Source organism: Anabas testudineus, chromosome 16 (assembly GCF_900324465.2).
Source record: "Anabas testudineus chromosome 16, fAnaTes1.2, whole genome shotgun sequence".
NCBI lineage: Eukaryota > Metazoa > Chordata > Actinopteri > Anabantiformes > Anabantidae > Anabas > Anabas testudineus.
The window spans coordinates 12,712,684-12,734,274 of NC_046625.1; the positions used below are offsets into that span (position 1 = coordinate 12,712,684).

At 43.4% G+C, this 21,591-nt stretch overlaps 1 protein-coding gene across 4 annotated transcripts in view; it reads left to right on the forward strand.

Annotated features, from left to right (window-relative positions):
- The window catches only part of creb5b (cAMP responsive element binding protein 5b), a 38,592-nt gene that overhangs the window by 13,933 nt on the left and 3,068 nt on the right, over positions 1-21,591 (forward strand). For 3 of the 4 annotated variants that reach the window (XM_026373145.1, XM_026373146.1, XM_026373144.1), the window contains exons 6-10: positions 6,825-6,951; positions 8,249-8,359; positions 18,528-18,848; positions 20,107-20,334; positions 20,547-20,655. In XM_026373145.1, the coding sequence (XP_026228930.1) occupies positions 6,825-6,951; positions 8,249-8,359; positions 18,528-18,848; positions 20,107-20,334; positions 20,547-20,655 (896 nt within the window). Of the gene's footprint in view, positions 1-6,824; positions 6,952-8,248; positions 8,360-18,527; positions 18,849-20,106; positions 20,335-20,546; positions 20,656-20,749; positions 21,499-21,591 lie in introns of those variants that run through there. The other variant, XM_026373147.1, reaches the window with a different exon arrangement.

Here is a 21,591-nt window from a genome sequence, read left to right on the forward strand (position 1 = left end):
TTTGAATGCTCTCTGCTTTTCAATTATAAACATCTGGTACTGAGTTATGTCAGAGTTAAATATGTTGGACTTTACTACTCAACCATGCAAGATACAACATTCTGTGGAAACCTCAACCTTTTGACTTGTAAGAGGAGATGAGCGGGTGGATCGGTGCGGGCATGAGGCATTAATATTCGACATTCTTCCATTGTGGCTCAATAGAGGAATTTGGTCCAATCATTTCCATTACATAGCACAATCAACCTCATGCAGCGGGGTTAATTTAGGAGTGATTACAGTACAAATGTGGTCAATTATCTGACCATCATTTTGTGTTGATGTTTAAATACCTTTCCTTACTTTGGTTCTTTATAAAACAGGTGTTTTTATTAAATGAGAACACATTCTTCAACTGATATGGATGCTGAGGGCTGTGTGAACAGTAGACAAGGTGCAACCTCAAAACCACTCAGTGCAAATGTCAGGCAGCGTTGGTTTGTCACCATGTAACCAAGACAGTATTTTTAAATGTTTTCTCCTTTCTATCATTATACTCTGGTGTAGATGTGATATGGACATTTTTATCTTACTTTGAAATACTCCAGCTTACTCATTTGTGGTTTGCTATTGGTGTGCTGTTTTTCTTTCCTTTTCGTTTTATATGTGGAAGATTTATCTCTGAACTTAAATATGTCTTGTTTGGTGATGTCCCACCCTAGGCATACTGTGTGCAACGTTAATTTTGACTGTCACATCATGCAAAGCTCTTAAGGAAGTCAATTTGTGGTTTCGTTTCCCATGTAGCTTAAAATTCACAATATTTTTCGCACCTCAGAGCCGCCAGCTACTTGTGGTCCTTGTTTTTGCCTTTAGGGGAAGTAGCACAAATAGATGTTGGTCTGTGTGCCTCCAAAGCAACAGAGTTTCATGTAAAGCCCATGTGTGTGATGATATATTTGTGATATTTTTTAAATATGCTGATTGACCTGTAAGAACCACAAAAGATCTCATATGGGATAAGGACACCTGCCAGTCTTTGTATTCAAAGATTCACATTGACTCTGTTAAACCTTTTGACATTTCTTTTCCCACATAGATTTTGATTATGATATCAATTTATGATCATTGCTATGCAATGCGATTTATTGCTATTTCTTTTTATTCCAGTTAATATGTACAACTTAAAAGAAAATAAAACACCATTTTTGTGCAACCTGTGCATATCTTTAATCAGCCTATCTAGCTCTATCACCTGTTTTGCACAGTTCAATAAACTAATAGCGGTGAATTATTTAAATCCCAGAATGCATAAATATATATTTTTTAGATTGCGGAACACATTTATCACATGCACATGATAAAACAACGATGCTGATTTCTACACCCACTGTGCCAGCACCAACACAGAGAAAGCCTCCACACCTCAGCGGAGAGTTATGGGTTTTCCATGGTCATACTTTGACCCTCATGAACTGCAAAACTTAAACAAAACTTCCTTTATTATTGTTTATGATTAGATTGCATTCAGAAGGTGATAAGGAGGGAGGTCCATCCTGAGTGACCTCTAGAGAATGCCTGAGTTGCCCTCGTGCCACAAATTGACAAATGTCCTTCTCCACAAGCAAGTGTTAGCAATAGTGACTGTGTATAAATTGAAGGGCTAATGTACTGTACATTGAGTAGTAGCAAGTAAAGAAAACACAAGATCAAATAAACAAAGGTATAGTGCGATCAATTACAAAAAGGAAAGAAAGAAAGAAAAAGAATGCAGTATGTACATCTGACCTGAATTAAGATGAGCTCACTGTGTACTGCAGTGGGTTTAATAGTGCATTTGTAGAGGAACGCCCAGACTCTGTTCCCTCTCATTCCAGCAGGCCTGTGTCATCCCTGCCCCAGGGCCACCACACATGCAGGCTCCTGCACAAGCAACTCACACACAGGGACATGCCTCACAGCTCAGGGGAACGCAGGGGATCACAACACAGGGAAGTGTGGAAAAGAGGGATCAGAGGTGGACAGAGGAGAGGAAGAAAGGGATCAGAGGTAGATGGAGGAGAGGAAATGAAGGATAAGGAGGGTGGAAGAGAGAGAGCAGGGAGGCATCGGACGATGGCATGGGTTTTTCTTTTTACCAGGATGGTAGGTAGTTGGGTAGAAGATTAAAAAAAACATGTCTGCACAAGGAAAGCAAAAGAGAGATCGTGTTTGGATGGAGCCATGTATAACATGGGATCAGGAGAATGAAGGTGTGGAAAAATGCAGTGAGATTAAGAAAGGAAAGCAAAGCTGGAAACTGAATGAGAAACTGAGTGATGGGACTGACAATGAAAGACAGAAATCAGATGGCAGGAAAGAAGAAGAGACGTTCTCTAAGGAGGAGAGGCACAAACATGCTAATAATTAGTCAACAGAGAGGGAGAGGATGAAGTTGAAAGTGAAAGGGGCTGTGTGTGCCAAAAGTTGCAACATCAGTCAGGTGCTCTTGACAGATGCCAGGTTACCTCGTAACAAGATGATACAGTTGTGACTGAAGAGTTTTTCTCATTCACTGGTGATAGGAATGTGTTTCTATGCTTTCTACATTTACCTAAAACGCAAGACAGCGCATCATCACTGTCCTCAGTCACTCACATCTAGTGAAGTAAAAACAAAACTCCTATTTGATGAATAAATGCTGCAACGCTCAAACTAAATTTTCTCCAGAGTGTCATTCACAGGCATTCTTCAACTGTATTTTGGCATGGCTTTACTCAGCTTGGGGCTCCCAGTGTGAGGACACCCCATACCAGATCCATCCCAGTGCAGCACCCTCCCAGCTAGCCCACTAATAAAACTCAGCTTGTGTCGTAACCCATTAGGGCTGATTTATTTGATCAGATTCGTATTATTTCCTCAGTCCAAACCCCATGGCACTCTCCTCCCACCAGTGATTAAAGGCAGTAAATCAGGGGCAGGTCCTGTGTAGTGTTTACTCAGAGAGCCAGGCAGCTGCAAGCTGTTTGAGGCCCTTGTTTCTCCCTCTGTTTACCTCCGTTCCCATGGTGACTGCACCACCGTCTCCCGAACGTCTGGAACTTGGCCCTGGGCTGTTTTGGTTACGTTCGAAAGTTTTTAGCTGCTGTGTCTACCCAGAGCTCGCAGTGACTTCACCCATCGAGGAGTGAGTGCAGTGATATTGGACGAGCCGAGGAGGGAAAGCGAAGGAAAAAAACGAGAGGAGAGAGAAGTGAGGGACGAAATCTGGGGGTAGGCAGGCACAGGGTGGGGGGAGGGCGAAAAGCCAAGAGCATTACATCATTGCTGGAGCAGAGTCAGAAAGGGAAGGATATGAGTCAGTGGACTGAGTGCTCCTCTCTCTCCCTCTCTCTTGCTCCTCTTGGATGGCAGCCAAGCCCCTTGTGTTTAAGTCCCGAGTACTTGAGTCAGAGTTGGGACTGTGGGGATTGGGACAGTAAAAGCTCAATGTGTGTGCAGACTGCAGGATTTGTAGGTTAGTGCAAACAAGTCCAGAGGGGCTTGAGGTGAGGTGTGAGCACCCCGAGGGCTCCAGAAGAGTTATAGAGGATTAACAAGATCGTGAGAGGCTGTCCATTCTGCTCCAGCAGGGGGGAAATAGCAGGGTAACTTAGAGAAATAGACTATGGAAGAAGAGATTAAAACCAAGAGAGGGACTCAGGGAGAGAAGGGGGTCTAGCAGTGATGTCATAGCGGCGTGAAGGTGGGTGGGTGGAGGGGTGCTGTGGTGCTGGTGGTTCTTGGGCGGGGACTGTGGAAGAGAGCTGGGCGGCTGAGAGCAAGGCGTAATGTGAGAGTGCAGGGCCAGGACTGCAGAGTGTCTACCTGCTCTCCCCCGGGGCCCTCGGCCCAGGCTATTATCAATCCCCTCAGTGGAGCCACAGCCTCTCATTATTCACTCACATGCATACACACACATGTTCACACAGCTTTGTGCACATTCACATGCTGGCATATGCTCTTATTTTAGCACACACACAGACTCAAACACTCCGAACACGAGTTGCTAATCCGGATTATGCATTATGTTTTTATAGGAAAACAGACATAAACACAGAAACCAGAGAACTGATGAAAGTCGGAACATGTTTTCTGAGGAATAAATTATAATGCTTTTAGAAATCCTGCACCACAAACTGGTATTGGGATGATGCATTGCACTCGATATTTATGTTAATTTGCCAAATACTCAACCAATTAAGGAAATGAAAGGCCACGAGCAACAAGTAAAGTTATATTAAAAGCCTTTTTTTTTGTCATACATAATGAAAAATGCTTACTAGTTTTAACCTCACTCACCCTTTATCAGGGCAATAGTAATAAAAAGAGGAATAAAAATGATGTCTGACAATATAATACAAGCCAAAGCTGAATGTTATTACATTTGAGAGGCTGGAACCAGCAAAAGTTGCTTAAGATATAAATTGATTTACAATTGTTGTCAGTGAATTAAGAATTTATAACAATATCCATTTACTAATAGTGGTTTTGCCTCCAATGAGTCTAAAATACCTTTAATAGTCAGCAAAGCCAGCACAAAGCCGCACACCGGACAAACAGGCTCTGCTGCAGATGAGCGTTTGCTAGCAGACAGTTCAGGCTCCAGAGTAACCTCTCCTCTCCAGAAAGGGAGAACCTGTTCTGTGTATGAGCCTCTGCCAGTTATTGACTGTTGCAAGGAGCTCTTTGTTAGTACATTTTATTTTGAATGAACTTGAGTGAGGACAGACACGAAGGACAACTGAGATTTTTATCTTTATTAAAAAATGTTATTTATTAAGCTTCCATGATTTAACTTTCCTAATGTTTTATATTATATGTTTTATATTTAAATTTTGAGAATAGGATTAATCAGTTTTTTCTGAGGCTGTGGCTTATTTTCTTTTACTTTGTCCTCTAAGTTTGAATTAATCAGCCTCATTAATAGTGTAATACATGTAACATAATGATATGTTCATTTGACTCTCAATCTAAAGAAATCTACTACATCATGCTGGTTGAAAATCCAGCACAACAGTTTTTTATCTGCAAAATCAACAGCATGTCACTGCCACTGCCTCGTGACTGTTATTTCATCGTTTCGAATACTGGCAGAGTCTAAACACAGAGGGAAACTGTGTTGACGTAGTGCACAGCTACACTGCATACCTCATTGTACTTTCATGACTTTTCCCATGTGGAAATGTTTGGATTCGCAGTGTTGCTCAGATGTCATACGTGCTGTTAAATGAATGTGATTGTGATAAATTGGGATGTTAGACAGGAATGACACACAATCAGGATGGTAATGGGCCTGTGTGTGTGTGTGTGTGGAGCAATCTAAAATGTCTGGACCATAAATGCACATATTTAGCTCTAGGAAAATACAGGTATTTATTCAGGTGGGGGATCGTGCGCTCTGGTGCTCCCCTGCCATTTGGCCATCATTCCCCCCACTACTCACTATTACGGTAATCCAGGCTGTGATGTGGTCAATTCATTGCATTAACCCGTTAAACACATCTAACCTAAACTTATAAATGCTGAAGACGTTGACTATTGACTAATGGTACTAATAACTGGATTAATTCTTCTGGTCTCTTCTGTTATTCAAGAACTATGTAGTGAGTGCTGGTGTTTGTAGGAACTCCTTTGGAGGGACTGAGTAGTTACTGTATGCATGTGGGTGTAGCAGCACCCTGCAGCTGGGAATCAGTGTTCTTACAAGCAAGGATTTGGTGGCAGTTGTATAAATGATGTCACCCCGTGCATATGGAGCAGTCTGGGTGTTTGGCTGGCTGCAGTGACTAAGACAGGACTGCTGTCAGTAGTTTAGACTCAGCTTGAGCCTTGTCCGTACATGTGATTTATTTATGTGGCCACGAGTGTGGATAGCCCTGTTGATCCACACACGCTTTTGTGGTCACAAAGGGAGATTTTCCCCACAGGGCTTCTACTGCTGTAGCCTTTTCTAAATGTGACTCTCATCGAGCACATCTCATATGGTTGTTATGACAAATATTATTCATTCATCATCACCATCATCATTATTCATCCATTGTACTAGATGAACTGTTTAAAGTGGATCCAAAAACTCCCAAGATGCCTCAACTTTCAACTGTAGCATGAGCACAGAGCCACAAACTCTTTTTTTTATCTGACTTTGTAGCTGCAGAAACACGTAATAAAAATAAAAACAAAAGAAATCAGGGAAAATATTTGCTCCCAAATGTTTATGAATTATGTGAAATTACTGTTTTTGTTTTCACTTGCCAATTGTTCAGTCATAGTGCTGCTGTCAGTTCAGAGTTTTGTGAAAAAAAGCAATTGTCAAAGATACTTTTTTAAAAATCATGAAGGGATCTGTGACAGAGTTGGTCCTTTACTTTATATGGATGATCAATAGCTTTTTGTCAACTTCCGCTTTTAAACATGTAGTAGTTCATAGGTGAGGAGTATATAAAACCCAAAGAAACGGTTTATAACACAATGGTTGAATAAATGTGACAACGTAGCAGCTTTACTCAGTTTGGCAATGATGCATTCTCTTTATTTATTTACTTATTTATTCTCATGACAAGTGAGTTAGGTCTGTCCACTGATAAAACTATAAAAAGGAGAAGCAAATGTATGACAGCAAATGATATTAAATTTGATTACCTCTGTGTTATACTGTGTTACCAATCTGTCATTATGCGTTGAAACATCAGTTATAGATGCTTCATAAAAGTAAAGTTGCAGTGAAATTAGCACCAAATTGGTGGAAGCTCGTTTGAGCCTATATGGCAAAACAATGCATAATGAATAATGAGCTTTGATTAAGTCCTCTGTGTATGTCCTCTCAGGCCTGTCCCCGGCTCTCTGTCCTCACTGCTGCACCTACGAAACAGACAGAGACAGCCTCTGCCAGCCTCCATGCCTGGAACTCTGCCAGACCCGACCATGCCTGGCTCCTCTGCTGTGCTGATGCCCGTGAGTACAACAACGGAGCACAGAGCACATTCACTCATGGGTGCACTTTCACAGGTGGCAGTAAACTTACTGACTCATATAGTGAGTGACGACAGTGTACATTCAATCTGCACAGAAAACGTGTGGGTTTGCAGTTTTGCAGCTTCACTATTTAATGACACAGAAGGAAGTCGTCTTTTGCATAAAGGAAGAATTCTTCGTCTGGGTCTAGAGTTTAGACTTTATTGTAATCAAGGGAACAAGATTTAGTGCACCACACTGGGAAGCAAAGAATGATAACAACTCGGAGAAAGTTCCTCGTATCAGGATTCTAATGATACAACATGTGTTTTTATTGTAACACAAGATAGCCCATGTTTATGGTATGAAAAAAAAAACTCCCATGTTTATTAAATTAAGAGCTAAGAGATTTTAGGGAAGATTGACGGTTCAGGAAAGGGGTGCAGGTTTGGGTGATATTTTTACACAAAACACACTTAGTGCAATTAAGGCTGTGTGTCAGATTCTAGCCCTGAGTCTCTGCGGAGAAAGGGGTAGTGGGGGTCAGGCAGTGGGAGGGTGACGAAGGTCCATTTCCCCATGGAGACTACCACACCACCCAGAGTTCAGCAGCTGGGAGGCCACAGCAGCTCGCTCACACACGACACTCGCACAAAATATTCTTCTTTTCTCGAATATGCTGCTCACATCATCACACCACGCAGGTCACCTCTCACACCTGTGACTCTGGCCATCTGTATTTCCTCACATTCAGGTCTCAGCTGTGTCACAATGATCAGGGTCAGTCAGGGACAGACTACACCAGCACACACGAATAACCAGTGACATTCATATAACTAACATATACCCGCTTGCATCTTGTTCACCTTATTAACACATGCTGCACCGAGAGTGGCTAGGGTTTGATGTGTCTGACTGACAGCACACTATTATCAGAAACACACACACACACACCCCTGTTGCACCGGTTTCCTGTGTTAAGTCCCTCTGTGCTGGCTTCCTGTTTTGGGTCAGCTCCAGTTATCATCACATAGCACTGTGCACAGGGCAGACTGTCATGTGAAATCAGGTTCTCATGCTCTCCCATCTCATCCCCATTATCTTGTCCTAGTCGTGCTAATGCTTTTTTTTTTTTAAAGCAGTGATAACATTTTGTTAGGACACAGCTCGCCATAAATAAACCAATGCCAAATATAGTTTAAATGCATTAATTTAAGCTCAAAAGGTTTTGTGCTATAGGAATACAATGCAGCATGATACAGCTGTATGACTCTTCTCATTGTGTTACAATCTTCAGATGGAGAGACAAATGTCCATGGGCTCCAATATGATGGGTATGCAAGGTCCCACCCACAGCAGCTCCTGTTCCTCCACCCACATTCCCTCCATGCACTCAGAAGCCAAACTGGTGAGTATATACGTGTATTCACATGGATATACACATTTATGCTCACACATTCTCGAGTGTGCACGCTTGAACTCAAAGTGTTGCAACTCTCTTTTCCACTGGGCTGTGCCAGAAAAGCTGTGCTCTTAGGTCTGTGTGTATTTCATCATTTGGTGTGTAATCAAAGCTGTGTCTGAACCTGCCAGTGCAGCACTGGAGACTCTGGCTGAATAAAGGGCCCTTTATGTGGTGGTGGCTGAGCTGCCCAGTGACTGCCTGATGTATATCTTAATGTACAGAACATGTTCTGTAGGTCCTGCAACTTGTTAGCACTAGTTTAACGCAGCAGGGAAAAAATCAAATGACCTCATCTTTCATAAAAGCAGTCAGTTGGAGCGGTGGGAATGAGACGTAACTGACAAAGGAGAGACAGAAAGGACACGGGTTTGACAGTCGAACAGAGAGAGAAGGAAAAGCTTGAAGAGACAGAGATCTTCCACTTAGCCTGCTTTTGTTTTGCTATAGTACAAATGCCAAGACTGACAGTATATCTCTGATCAATGTCATATGGCTAAACAGTTACACTAGGTGATACGAACTGATTAATACTGTAGCAACACGACCAGCGGCCAACCGTTGTTTTCACAATAAATAGCTCTCAAAATGAAAAAGGCTCCATAGACGTGAGAGCAAGTGCCATGACTTGGCTATCAAAAAAATCACAGACCATAATGAAAAGCACTGGCTGCTCTTTGTGAGTTTGCTGGAGAGAAACATCTTGTGGAGGGGGGGAAAGAGAGAGAGGAGGTAGCAGAGGTCATTAGAAGAGTTATTGCTCTGATAGAGGAGAGTGGGAGCATTCCCAGGGCATTTAATTCTCCCTCTTCCTCCTTCTCTCTCAAAGATTGATCATCTTTGTAGTCTTTTGAATCTCTTTAACTGTTCCTATGGTAACACACTGGGGTAACACAATATTAGTGTACTAGGCTTATCTCTCTCCTCTGGCCGTCATCCAGACACATCTTACTCTTTTTTTTTTTTCTCCTCCTATCTGTGGAACCGGATTGTAAATGCTCTGTTAGGCCTCCCAGAAACATATGCAGTCGCTAAATGGCCGCTCGCCCCTTGCACCGTACAACTTTCTGGTTAGTTGGCCATTCAGATATAGAGACACAGCAACCGAATGTGGATCAATTGAGATTCTGCTCCCTGATGTCTGAACACAACTGATGGAATTCCGCGATTGTGCACAGAAAGTGAGACACTAATTGTGTTATCAAGGTGTGATCGCCAGCATGGGTTTCATAAGAATAGACAGGGGCTCTAATGTCTGTAATATCCGCGCCTGGGCCGGGTCGATAAATACGGACTCACTATCGGATAACTGGGCCATGATCAGACCCATGTGTCCCCTGTGACGTTCTCAATCCGGCTCTAATCACATTACCCCAACCATGTTGACTTTCCGCCAATGGGAAATCTCCACACTGTAACCCCACACCCCCGAGGTACAGAACTGGATGCACTCTTTCTTCTCAACGTTTACATTGTGAGAGCGGAGAAGGGGACTGAGTGGGACTTTGATAGACATGAAGGAAACAGATAGACAGACAGAGTGAGTTGGGAGCTGAAAGGCGAGAGATGGTATTGATATTCCAAAACACCAAACAGTGAATGAGGGTGAGAAATTGGAAGAATTCTTTGTGACTGACATGAAAGGACTTCTGCTCAGCCTGGTTTCCTGTACCCCTCTCAATGGGTGCATGCATGTATGCCCATATGTGTGTCCTGGTGATTGCTCCATATTCTCTTGTAACTGGAAGCCTCGGTAGCTGGATTAACCCTCCCCTGCCAGAGAAAGCATGCCCAGAGCCTTGGCTAATGAAGGCTAATTGATTTTGTGGTGGGCCAGAGCAGCACGGAGGCCTGTCTCTGGTGTAAATAGTTAATGAGCCAAAGGACTGCTGTGGCCCCTTGGGGACTCATATCTCGCTCTAAGCTCTCTGTTTGTGCTCTCTGGGCCAAAGACTGGATCTGCATCAGTGCCAATCTTTGTTATCCTCTATCTATGATTTTCTCCTTAAGTGCGATCATTTAGGTTCTACAGACTGTAACTGGCTTCTATGTTCTCCCTTGGTAACCTCCCTGCTTTTCGCTTGCTGTCTGGGAGTGTTGCTGTGTGTTTTATTACTTTTGGTTCGAGTGTCCTTTTTTTTTTTTTAGTTTGTTTGTGTCTTGTGAAGGACTGGGTGCTCATGGTGCTGGGTGTGGTTGTGTTCTGCTCTGTTGTGGTCTGGGGAATTGAATGGTGCATGTTGTGTGCTGGAGGTTGTGGGATAGTTGACCCTCGCGGCGTGGAGGAAACGCTGCAGAGAGGAGGCCAAGTTCCACAGCACGCCGGCCAAAGCATTACGTCAGCTCTCAGAGTCAGTTCTCCACAGGCCCTCTCTCTCTCACACCACACATACACTCTCACACACACACACACACACAACCTGCTTCAGCTCTGTGTCATCCTTGTTGCATAGTGTCACATATTTACACAGGCACAAACACATGTACTCATGCATACAGACTGTAAGGTACTAAGAAACATCACAAAGAAATTAGATCTACACACATAGATTATGATGCATATGTCATGATGTACATGGTAAGCATGCAGTCATTATGCACATACACTGTATTCTCCTCTATAAAAACCTTCTTTCATGCTCTGATTGCTTGATAGGTCTATTTTCATGATGAAAGACACTCCCTATCATTTCTAATCTGTAATAAGGGAAGCCCAAACAAGCCCTTATCACACTAGTTCTAAATAACATCTGCGAGTGCCAACTAGGGGACATGACTCAGCTCATGTCAGTGGGACCCCTTTCAAAGTGGTGCACTTTGGCATTGTTTTTGTGTTCCTTTTAAATCAGCTCCATGCTTTCCACACATCCTGCCTGCCTGCTAATTTCAGACAGAGAGGCCTTGAAACCGTTTGGTGCTGGTGTATGAAAATGTGTTATTTGTTATCTTCCAATTATCTATTGTTTACATTGTTACTAAGGACAATAAATTTGTCACTAAGCATCGGGCTAGGTGCTGAGTTTTTTATGAGGTAAACAATACTATATGTTCCTTCATTGCAGCTCTCTTGGCTGTGGAGCTGGCACTAGATGGGTGGATGACATAATTCCTGGCATGCTCTAAATGTACTCCTTTTTACTTGAGGAGGGAAAAAACAGTGCGTCTCTTAAAGAAACATTTCATAGGACACGGGAGGACCAATAATCAAAGTGTTTCTAGCACACTAATGCAGCTTTTTACATTTCATTTACACAACCCTTACTGTTCTAATATTTCAGTACAGTCACAGAATTGTAACAGGCATTTGGGTTAATGGGCTTGAATATCACATTTTGGCCTAAAAAGCTAACAAGTGAAAATGGATAATGTTACATGAATATTCTTTCCACAATTGCCAGAAAGAAAACTGGGAAGCAGCCACAGATGTGTCAGCTTTCTGCTCTGCTACACAGTGATTGAATGAGCGATTAGCTCACTATGATGACATTTGTAAGCAGTTAAACTATTAACGTACATGGTAACTCTATTACGTGTTCCATTCATTTTCTTCCTCTGTAGTGGGGGAGCACCTCTGGGTAAACCTGTTGTTGTGAGGAGGAGCAGCACAAACAATAGGAGTCTTACTCTAGGTTTTCTAAGCAACATCTGTATGAATGGTGGCATTGTCAGGATATGATGTCACTGGAGAGGGACAGTGAGGTAAGAGTACAGCTGAATCTGCATGCTGTTTCACTGGCCTCCAGAAAATGCGCGCTGTATATGTTTCACTGCAAATGTGAAATGTGTGTGTGTGCAAATGCCTCCCTTTCATTGCATTGGCACCCACTCACGGTAATCATGGTTGCTGGAGTCAAAACACGTCTGTGGACTAAGTGGGCTAAAACAAACCGTGAAGTTAGAGTTTGCACATACTTGTTGATACAGATCTGTTATGTACATATGTGTGGGTAGATAAGTAAACATTTGGATATGGATATGTGATAAAGAGCAGTCCAACAGGGACACAGGGCTGAAGAAACATCTTTCTCAATATAATAAGATACAATACAATAGATACATATGTTAAATGTCACTGTGTTTTTTTAAGATTACATATTGTAGATGATAAACGTGATTTTTCTTGCTATTGCCATAGAGGCGAATGGTCTCAGTACAGTGGAGTGTAGCACTGAAGATCAATGCGCATCTGCCAGTTTATCAGTGTTGGAGATAGACCAGAGAGGGGCCCCCGCTCTCCTTCTACTGTGCCAATGTTTGCCAGGGCCAAAGTGTTTGATTCGTCTGACCAGAGAGACAAACTGTACAGTAAATAGTAATAGGATGTCAAAGGTAAAGTGTAGTATTCAACATGTTCTCCTTCTCATTTGACAGGCTATGAAGCTAACTGATGCAATGTCACTGAAATGACGAGACTGAGGGATCCTAAGGTGTCTGTATTGTTTTTGCAATGTAAAAGAAAATATTTACAGCTCAGAGTTTAAAGTTGAGTGGGGTCTTTTAAGGACTGGCTGTGCAAGGAAATTTGAGTAGCTACACAGTGCATGTGCAGCGATGTCTAACCTTGTGTTTTCTGTATCTGTGGTTTAGGTTGTGGGTGAGAGTGGCAGTTGTGGCACAGGGTGTCGCATCTGTTTGTCTTTGGATGGCTGCGTGTTGTTTTAGCTGCGCTGACGGGAGGTGTATGTGAAGACCAATTGGTCATGGTTCAGGGCCCGTGAATGGGACGGGGCTCCAGCAGAGCCAAGCTTGGGTAAACCAGCTGCCATCACCACACGGGCCAGACTGGACTGATCCAGCCACCCTGAGCCCCTCTCAAGCCTGAGCCATGAACCTCTCAAACACTACAGTCTGTTGGGTCAGAGATTTTCAGTCTGATAAAGTTTAGTCACTTTTGACCAGTTAGGTCACTACCTCATCTCTCAAACCAGTTAATGCTTACAATTTGGAACCACCTCTGTTTTCTCTTGGAAAGGAAAATGAATTGCCTCTTAGTCACTTGACATGTCGAAACACTAGAGGAATCTCGTGCCTCTGGGTGCCTTTACAATGTGTAATGCTAATTCACATGCTAATAGAAATAGCTCAAATATGTTGATACAAGAAATGGATCAGAGTATTTATTATTGCAGGACGAGGCTTGAATGGAAACCCCAGACACAAACAGGTGACAGTTTACATATAAACAGTGAGAGGGAGAGAAGTTAGGAGTTCCTTTTCAGCCAAAATACACAATCATTAGAGGTCTGATATGTTTGATTCAAGTTGTCACCTGTCAGGTTACTTTTATTTACATGATTGTGCATAATTTGTCTGTCATTTTTAACGCCACAAACTAAGACATATGTTCTTGTTTATTATTTTATTCATGCTCTGTCTGTGTCATTCAATCTGAAGAATTCTTGGTATTCAACATTGTGGCAATGGGTGTAGTGATAGCCATGTAGGCTGCACTGGAGCAGGACTTTACAAGAGAAAGAACAGTGGGGATATACAGAGTGGAGTCAGAGGCCCATCCATTTACTTGACAGGATGGTGAAGCTGCCAAGAGTATGAGCAAATGCTTTGGAGCATTCTCCTCAGTGGGCGTGTGTCTCGCTGCGCCTATACTGCCACGGTTCCTCCGTGCACCATCAGAGTGTCTGGTCCTGCCAGAACAGTCAGCCTATGTCCATCTCCCTGTCTGTGTCTGGAACCACAGGGAGGCTCTGTTCGGCCCGGCTGTGATCAGTTTGGCCCAGAACCTGGGAGAGGAGAGAAGGGGCGACATTACAGCCCAGCGCTCCCATCAGACTGTCTGCCTCGCTGTTCCCTGAGGAAATCAGTTTAACAGTCCCCAGCTCTTGGCAAGCAGAGGGAGAGGGGGTGGAGGAACAGGGAAGAGGTGTGTGTGTGAGGGAGAGTGAGAGAGAGGGGGGGGGATGTTACTGCCTCTCTGGGCGACAGGGAAATCTAATAAAATTGAACTAATGGGGGTGTGGAGTTTTAGGGGACAGAGAGTGGGTTTTGCAGGCAGGCGCTGGTGGGTAGTGGTGATGGTGGAGATGAGGAGGATGGAATTAGATCCTCTGAGTGCTTGGCAAAGCAGCGAAACTAAACTGTTTCATTGAACTGCAGATGGTGAACCCATGCAGGGTTTAGATTGTGAGTTAAGGGGCCTACAGTAGGTATACAAAATACTGCCAGAAGTGTTACAGCTATGATATATTGTGCAGTTAGAAATACTGTGTGGACACACATCATCACTGAACCTGCTACAATGATAGTGCAGTGTCAACAAAAGGCTGACAGAGACAGGCAGGAGCTTTAGTGTTCCTCTCTGGAGTCTTTAATGCGAAGCGAAAGAGCTCCATTTGGATCTTTTGGCACTTAAACTATGACTCCACAGACTGGTTAAATCTTTCTAACCTGCTGTAAGGCGCCAGAGGGCCACAGGTCCCCTGATAGTACACTGCTCCACTTTTAAGGGGAATAAAAGTGCTCACCCTGACCTCACTGAGTTTGATTTACCCATCCTCAGTCGGGTGTGGTCTCTTCCCTTTGTACCTGCTCCATGCTCTTGCTTTCTTCTCCCAGGGTTAATAGATATGAAGTCATCTGGTGAGAAGAAACTTGAGTGTGTTCGCAGGATGTGCCCAGAGCACTCACGGGGACATCACTCAAAGCCCCCCGTGTCAAAGAGGAAGCAGCCATTAATAAATATCATTAATGGGTGATCACCTGGTATCTCTGTAACCACATAAATGAGAGAGACCTAAAAAAGCAGTGGAAGCAGAGAGGTCAGGGGGCAAAGGTCTGAGAGGAGATAGCTTCCCTCCGGGCAAAAGATGACTGAATCGGGGGTGGTGTTTTAACAATGGAAAATCAATAGGCTTACTACTTTCAGTACACTGTCAGAATGCATGAAATGTGGCATCAAATGCATGTGATTACAGATATATAAGCTTTTAATGTATACATATACCCTGGAAGTAGCTGACCGTGTCTTTATGGTGTCACGGGCTGTTCATCTTCATGTTGTGACTTTGCTGTGATTTTTAACAACAACAGGGCAGACAGTGCAAGGGCAGACTTTGTGCCCATGTGTGAGTGCCCTGTACCGCCACAGGCTAACACCTGCACTGATTTAATGACTGTTTTCCGTGGCGGCCATGTTGCTGCAGGAAAAAATGTGTATGTGTGTGTGTTATTAGAGTAGAATGCATGGGGTGGTTAAGTTCTTGTGCTTAGCACAGTCTGGGGAAATACAACCATGTGTTAAAGAGTCATTAGGGAGCTGATGAAGGTGTTTGAGAATCACAGCCTGCTCATCATCGCTCTCTTAACGTCCCTTAGTTGCGTCACTGTGGTTCTGGATACAAAGACTTAAGTTTTGACTGAGCTGATTTTAACTCAGCTGTGTCACAGCTTCAGATGGAGCAGTAGCAGACGCTACACACTGCAGAGATCTTCAGGAATAAGCTGGTGTAACGGTATGAGTTTTCTTGCTCTTCCTTTAAACTCTGTTGATTAATTTGTATTTGCTGACCTGCGACCCATTTAAATAGTTTGTTGTCTTACCTGTAGGATGTTTTTTTGATGTTTTCCTTTCTGAGATTTGTTTCTAAAATGGGATAGGTATAAATGTCTTATGTGTGTTATATTAAATTTAGTTGAAAAAGAACAGTATGATCTTAAAACTGTGGATTATGTCAATCCTCTAGTCATGCAGGGTCCCTTTCTTTTGTCTTCTTTCTCTGTCCTGTTTACAGCCATCACCACTAAGGCTTGTTCAGTGGCCCCTCAGCCCTTTGACCTGCTTCTGTACTTTGACACTCTCTGGCCTTTTCGGATGCAGGCTAATTAAATTAATAAACAGATTGCACTGCTCTGTCAGCTGGACAGCTCTAAGAGAGACACTGATAAATGAGCACTTGCTGTCTTGGTCTCATGATGTGGGGAGGAGACACTAGAAGCCATCTAATCTCCCCTCACCCCTGGTCTCTCTCTTGCTCTATCTCATTGTCTCGCTCTCTCACTCGCCCCTCTGTCCCACCCTTCTGTTTGGTAGGCAGCTCTGTCGGCCCTAGATGAGCATCTTACCTACACACAAGTGATTTTACTACAAAAACAAAGTACAGATTTAAAGAGGCAGCCAGCAGATTCCCCTGGCTGTCCATTTAGGGGATTGCCTGCTACGTGACTGACTGGCAGGAAATTGCCAAACCCTGGTTGGTTTTCTTTTTTACAAGAGGGATGGGCCTCACCTCTCTGGCGCTAACTGACAAGCTGAAGGCAGAAGGCAAGGTGTTTAGAGAGAGCTGTCAGAATTCATCCTGTGATACACGGAAGATGTCCTTGTCAACATAGGTGACTATTATTGATATGTGTTAGCTCATTGGAATATATTTTCAGTTTTAGTTGCATGTCAGCTGTTTAATTTAAGATTTTAATACTTCTCCAATAGATATGAAGCACTAAACCTATATGATATACAGACCTAACTGTTGAGAGAAGGCCACAGTAAGTCACAGATTTCTTACCACTGCTTGTTACCTTCTGTAAGTTTTAGTATCACTGTGGTGCTGTGAACAGCTGCAGGCCTGCGGCCACATGCTGTGTGTTAGTGTAGACCCTGTGGTATTTTAACCTCTGTCTCACTGGTCACAAAAAGGATTCGCTCTAACCTTGAGAGTTGTGCTGCTGAGGCTGTGGTGAGGAATTGGGGTTGATGAGAAAGATACACATTAACAAGCAAATTTAATATAACATTCATAACAAGGGACAAGATCCTAAAAACAATCACGTAGCTCCAGACATATAGTGCTGTTCTCTATGTCAGGCATCCTGTAGCATGACAAGCAGAAACTGCAGTCAGCTGAAACAGGCTTTGCAAGGTCATAATTTTACTATGCCGGTTTCATGTGCAGTTCTCTGAATATGGAAAGCCAACAACACTGCTAGGAAATTATTGTATACAATAATACAAAACACTAGAAGTATGCTTATTTTACAGTCCCACTTCTGAAATTATTTATTTGACTGCGTCCTCCTGTTAAAAAGCTTTCCACTCACAGACCTTGTGAGAGTCTAGTCGTATCCCAGCACTGTGATCCAGACCAGCTGGATGCCATTCCCTGTGGGAATCATGAATGTGAATGTTGTTAAAAGATATGGAGCCCTGGACACAGTGTGGACTTACTGACAGCAGCTGGGTGAAGGGGGAAGGGAAGTCACAGAGGAAACAGAGCTGGGAAAGAGAATAGAAAACTTTGTGGAATTCACAACACTAGCCTTGAAACGAATGCTTTTGTTTTCAGTTTTGCTGCTAAACGTGACTGGTAGATAAACTAGAAATGTGATGTAAGACTTGACCTAGTATTTTCTGTATCAAGTATATATTGGCATCAGCAGTGAGCTATTATTAAGAGATGTGCATCGATTGAGAGTAACAGTAACAGTGTCAAGGTGTTAAAGCGGTTAAAAAAGAAGTACCTTATGTGAAGGTGCAAATGTGGACTTAATAATAAAGTGTAGGTTTGTGTACAGCAGATGTATCCTTAAGACATAATTTGGCACCTGTATGTTTGGGTTCTGATTTTTTCCCGGTCTTGCAGTTGTCTTTATGTGACGCCCAGAAAAACAAACTTTTGAAGAGAGGTACATTCGGTAAACACAAGAAACACAAGCACGGCTTTATTGAGTCTCTCTCTGCTCTCGCTCCCAGGCCACATCGGGTCAGTGTGGGCAGAATAGACCACATTGCTAAAACATCAAACCTTCTGCTGGTTTAACAGCAAGAGCAGTCGGAGGCTCACTCCTTACCCGCGTGCTCAACTCTTAAGCAGACACACACACCTACATATACACACATGCTCAGAGAGAGGCTATTAGGAATATGAAGAGGTGGGACTGGTGGGATGGCAATCATGGAAGGGAGACTGACAGCACTGAAGGAGAGACAGAGGACAGTCTAAGTGGCTTTGATTTGTTCTCCTGACATATGGATTTATAGAGCCATTCATCAACCCCTAGTCAGCACTCTGTAAATGCTGATAATCAGTTCATTGAGAGCATGTGCAAACTTTAATGAGAATGATGTTAAACATCTTGTGTGGTGTCCATTTTGTCTACTCAGAGGCTGAAGGCTGCACTTTCACACCACCCGGGTGCCATTGCCAACGGAAACATGAACTCCATGGGTCATATGATGGAGATGATGTCATCACGGCAGGACCAAGGCACCCACCATCACATGCACTCACAATCGCGCCAGCACTTGCAAGCCCCACCGCATGCGTACCAGCACCACGGCCATCATCACCATACCCAGGGCCATGGCCAGGGTGGACACCATCATCCACAGGGACACAACCCCCATCACAACTCCCACAATCCACACCTCCATCCTGGGCACCCACACCAGACCTCACCGCACCCTCCAATGCACGCTTCACAGGTAAGCAAAGCGCATTCCCGGGGGACAAGAAGGCCACAAGTTCAATAACACATTAACTACAGTGCACATTAAAACTTCTCATATAGCTGGGAGCTACTGCATGCGAATCATGAACAAAGGAGGACAGTGCTTAAACACCCCTTTGAGCATTTTAAAAGTCAGCTATTAATAGTTTAATATATAAGTGTAGCTGTAATTATTCTTCACATTCACAGTAAGTCTGTGGACAAACACATTTTCTCTAGCTGCAGCCACAATGCCAAGTTGTTTTTTGGCAACCATCTAAAGATTTTTCATTTAAGGCTGGTCAGCTACAGGTCAATGTCAGATTCCTGCTAAGGAGTTAAGGGGTCACGAAGAGGCTATAAGCTTGTTAATATAAAAGATACTCAGGAATGTCTTCTAGAAAACTAGGGTCCACTTCCTCCTGCATTGCCAAGCTGTCATTATGTGGCCACAAGATACTTCAGGTGCAAAAAAAGTTTTATAAATGCTGGTCCTGTTGGTAAGGGCCTTGGAACAGCTTTGCTATGAATAGCTTTGGTTTAATTTGAATTGTAGATTTTGAAGTATTGCTCACAGCATTAAACATTACTTCATGCGAAACACTTTGTCCTTGTATTGTCTAAAACCCTCTGCAATGCCAATCATTTTGGAAGAGGGACAATCCAACATTAAGAAATGCAATTCACTGTATGTTCCAAATGTCCCATTAAGGCATTAAAACAACACTCTCTGTATGCACAGCAGCCATTAAAGTAGCTTGTATTTTCCGTGGTTCTCATAAAAATGGTAATGATCTGAAGACTGAAAACACTCGACCTTGCCAAGTATATGTCAAGATTCGTCCGTGCATGTACAGTTTTAGAAATGGACCTTTTGACGGTGTCTGGTGGTGTTGGTCTGAGTCAAAGTGGGCGTAGGAAAACGGCCTCCTGACACCTCTTTAACAAGGTGGGCAGGCTGGTGAATCAGCACAGTCACTAAGTCAGTCCTGACGCCCACAGCCGGCTCACAGGGCACGTGGCACAACCAGATGTTGTTTTAGGGGATAGTGCCAGGCATGAAATAGCTGCAGGAAGTAATGTATAGATGCTAGTTTAGTGGCAGGAGGTGTTGAGGACAGTGGCGTGTTGACAGCAGACAGGCTGACTGGCTGTTTTCCAGGTGTCTGAGAACAGTGTAGTTGAATGGTGGCAGTCAGACAGTGTCTCATTTAAGAACTCAACGATGCTGAGACTCTTTCCCTATATTTCAGATGTCACCTGCAACTCAGCAGATGCAGCCCACGCAGACGCTGCAGTCTCCGCCTCCCAGCGGCGGGCGGCGCAGGCGAGTAGTGGACGAAGATCCGGATGAACGACGGCGAAAGTTTCTGGAGAGGAACAGAGCAGCAGCAACAAGATGCCGACAGAAGAGAAAAGTGTGGGTGATGTCACTAGAGAAGAAAGCTGAAGAGCTCACTCAGACCAATATGCAGCTTCAGGTAAAAACAGACCTATGCACAACACAGTACAGAACAGTTTTGCTATTTGTATAACATATTATTAGTGAATTAACGTGCAGTTTAGTATTATGCTTAAATTAGGTTGGAAAATTAACAAGTAAATAAATATTACATATTGATGCAATTAGTTTATGTGTAATAAATGCCACAGATCATAGTCTTAAAGTGCTTCTGTTTTCCCTGCATTTCAGAATGAAGTGACCATGCTAAAGAACGAGGTGACCCAACTCAAGCAGCTTCTCCTCACACACAAGGACTGTCCCATCACCACTATGCAGAAAGAGTCCCAAGGTTACCTCAGTGAGTAGCTCAAGCATAAACACAGACACACACACACACACACACGCACACTTGAGAGTTTGACCAAAACCACACCTTCATCTGTGTGCCTTAGCCTCACAGTGCAGAAAGCACCGCAGTGGAAATTCTCTATAATTTCCTTGCCAGAGGAAAGGTATAAACTGTACAGACTGAACTGTGATGGACACATTAGTGACTGCCAAGACTTTTCGCTCCCATGTGCTGGTATCCAGCACCCACGCTCACTGCAGGACTCGTCCTTTGTCATATGGGTGTTGCACACTCTGGTAGCCTGCCTGGGCTGGGAGTTGGTAGTCTGAATCCCATATGAGACCTGTTTTTCCATCTGACAGCTTCTCAGCACACAGAGGCGGCTGAGGTGCAACATAACAAAGACGTCACAGACTGCACAAATTCTCATGGATACCTCAGGATCTCACTGATTATTGGACTGTGTCTGGGCTCAGCCACGCATGACGTCAGAGCCCCACCCATTGATACAGATAGGAGTGACATTTCCATGTAATTAGGATAAGGCACCTCCCTGTGTGGCTTTAGCACAGGAAAATAAGGCTCACGTCCCCCTTGACTGAATGGTTCTTTTATGCAAGAGAGAGACAACTCCCAGACTGGGCTGGGAGAGACTTTCATTGATGAGTCGAGTTTGTGTACAGATGTCACCTTCAGTGTGTCCAAAATTCATCAGGCATGTTTATGGTGTTGAGTGATTCCCTTTTTTTATTTTTGTGTTATCCATTGATGGCCTTTTTTTGAATGACAGGTGAAAAGTGAAGTGTGAATCTATTATGTAATTTTTTTAAATGACCTTTTTCTGCTAATAAAACTGTCTACGTACAATAACAGCACTTGGTTTGTCTTTATTTCATTTTTACTATCACACTACATTTTGAAGCCTCTGTGTACGACCTTGAAGGT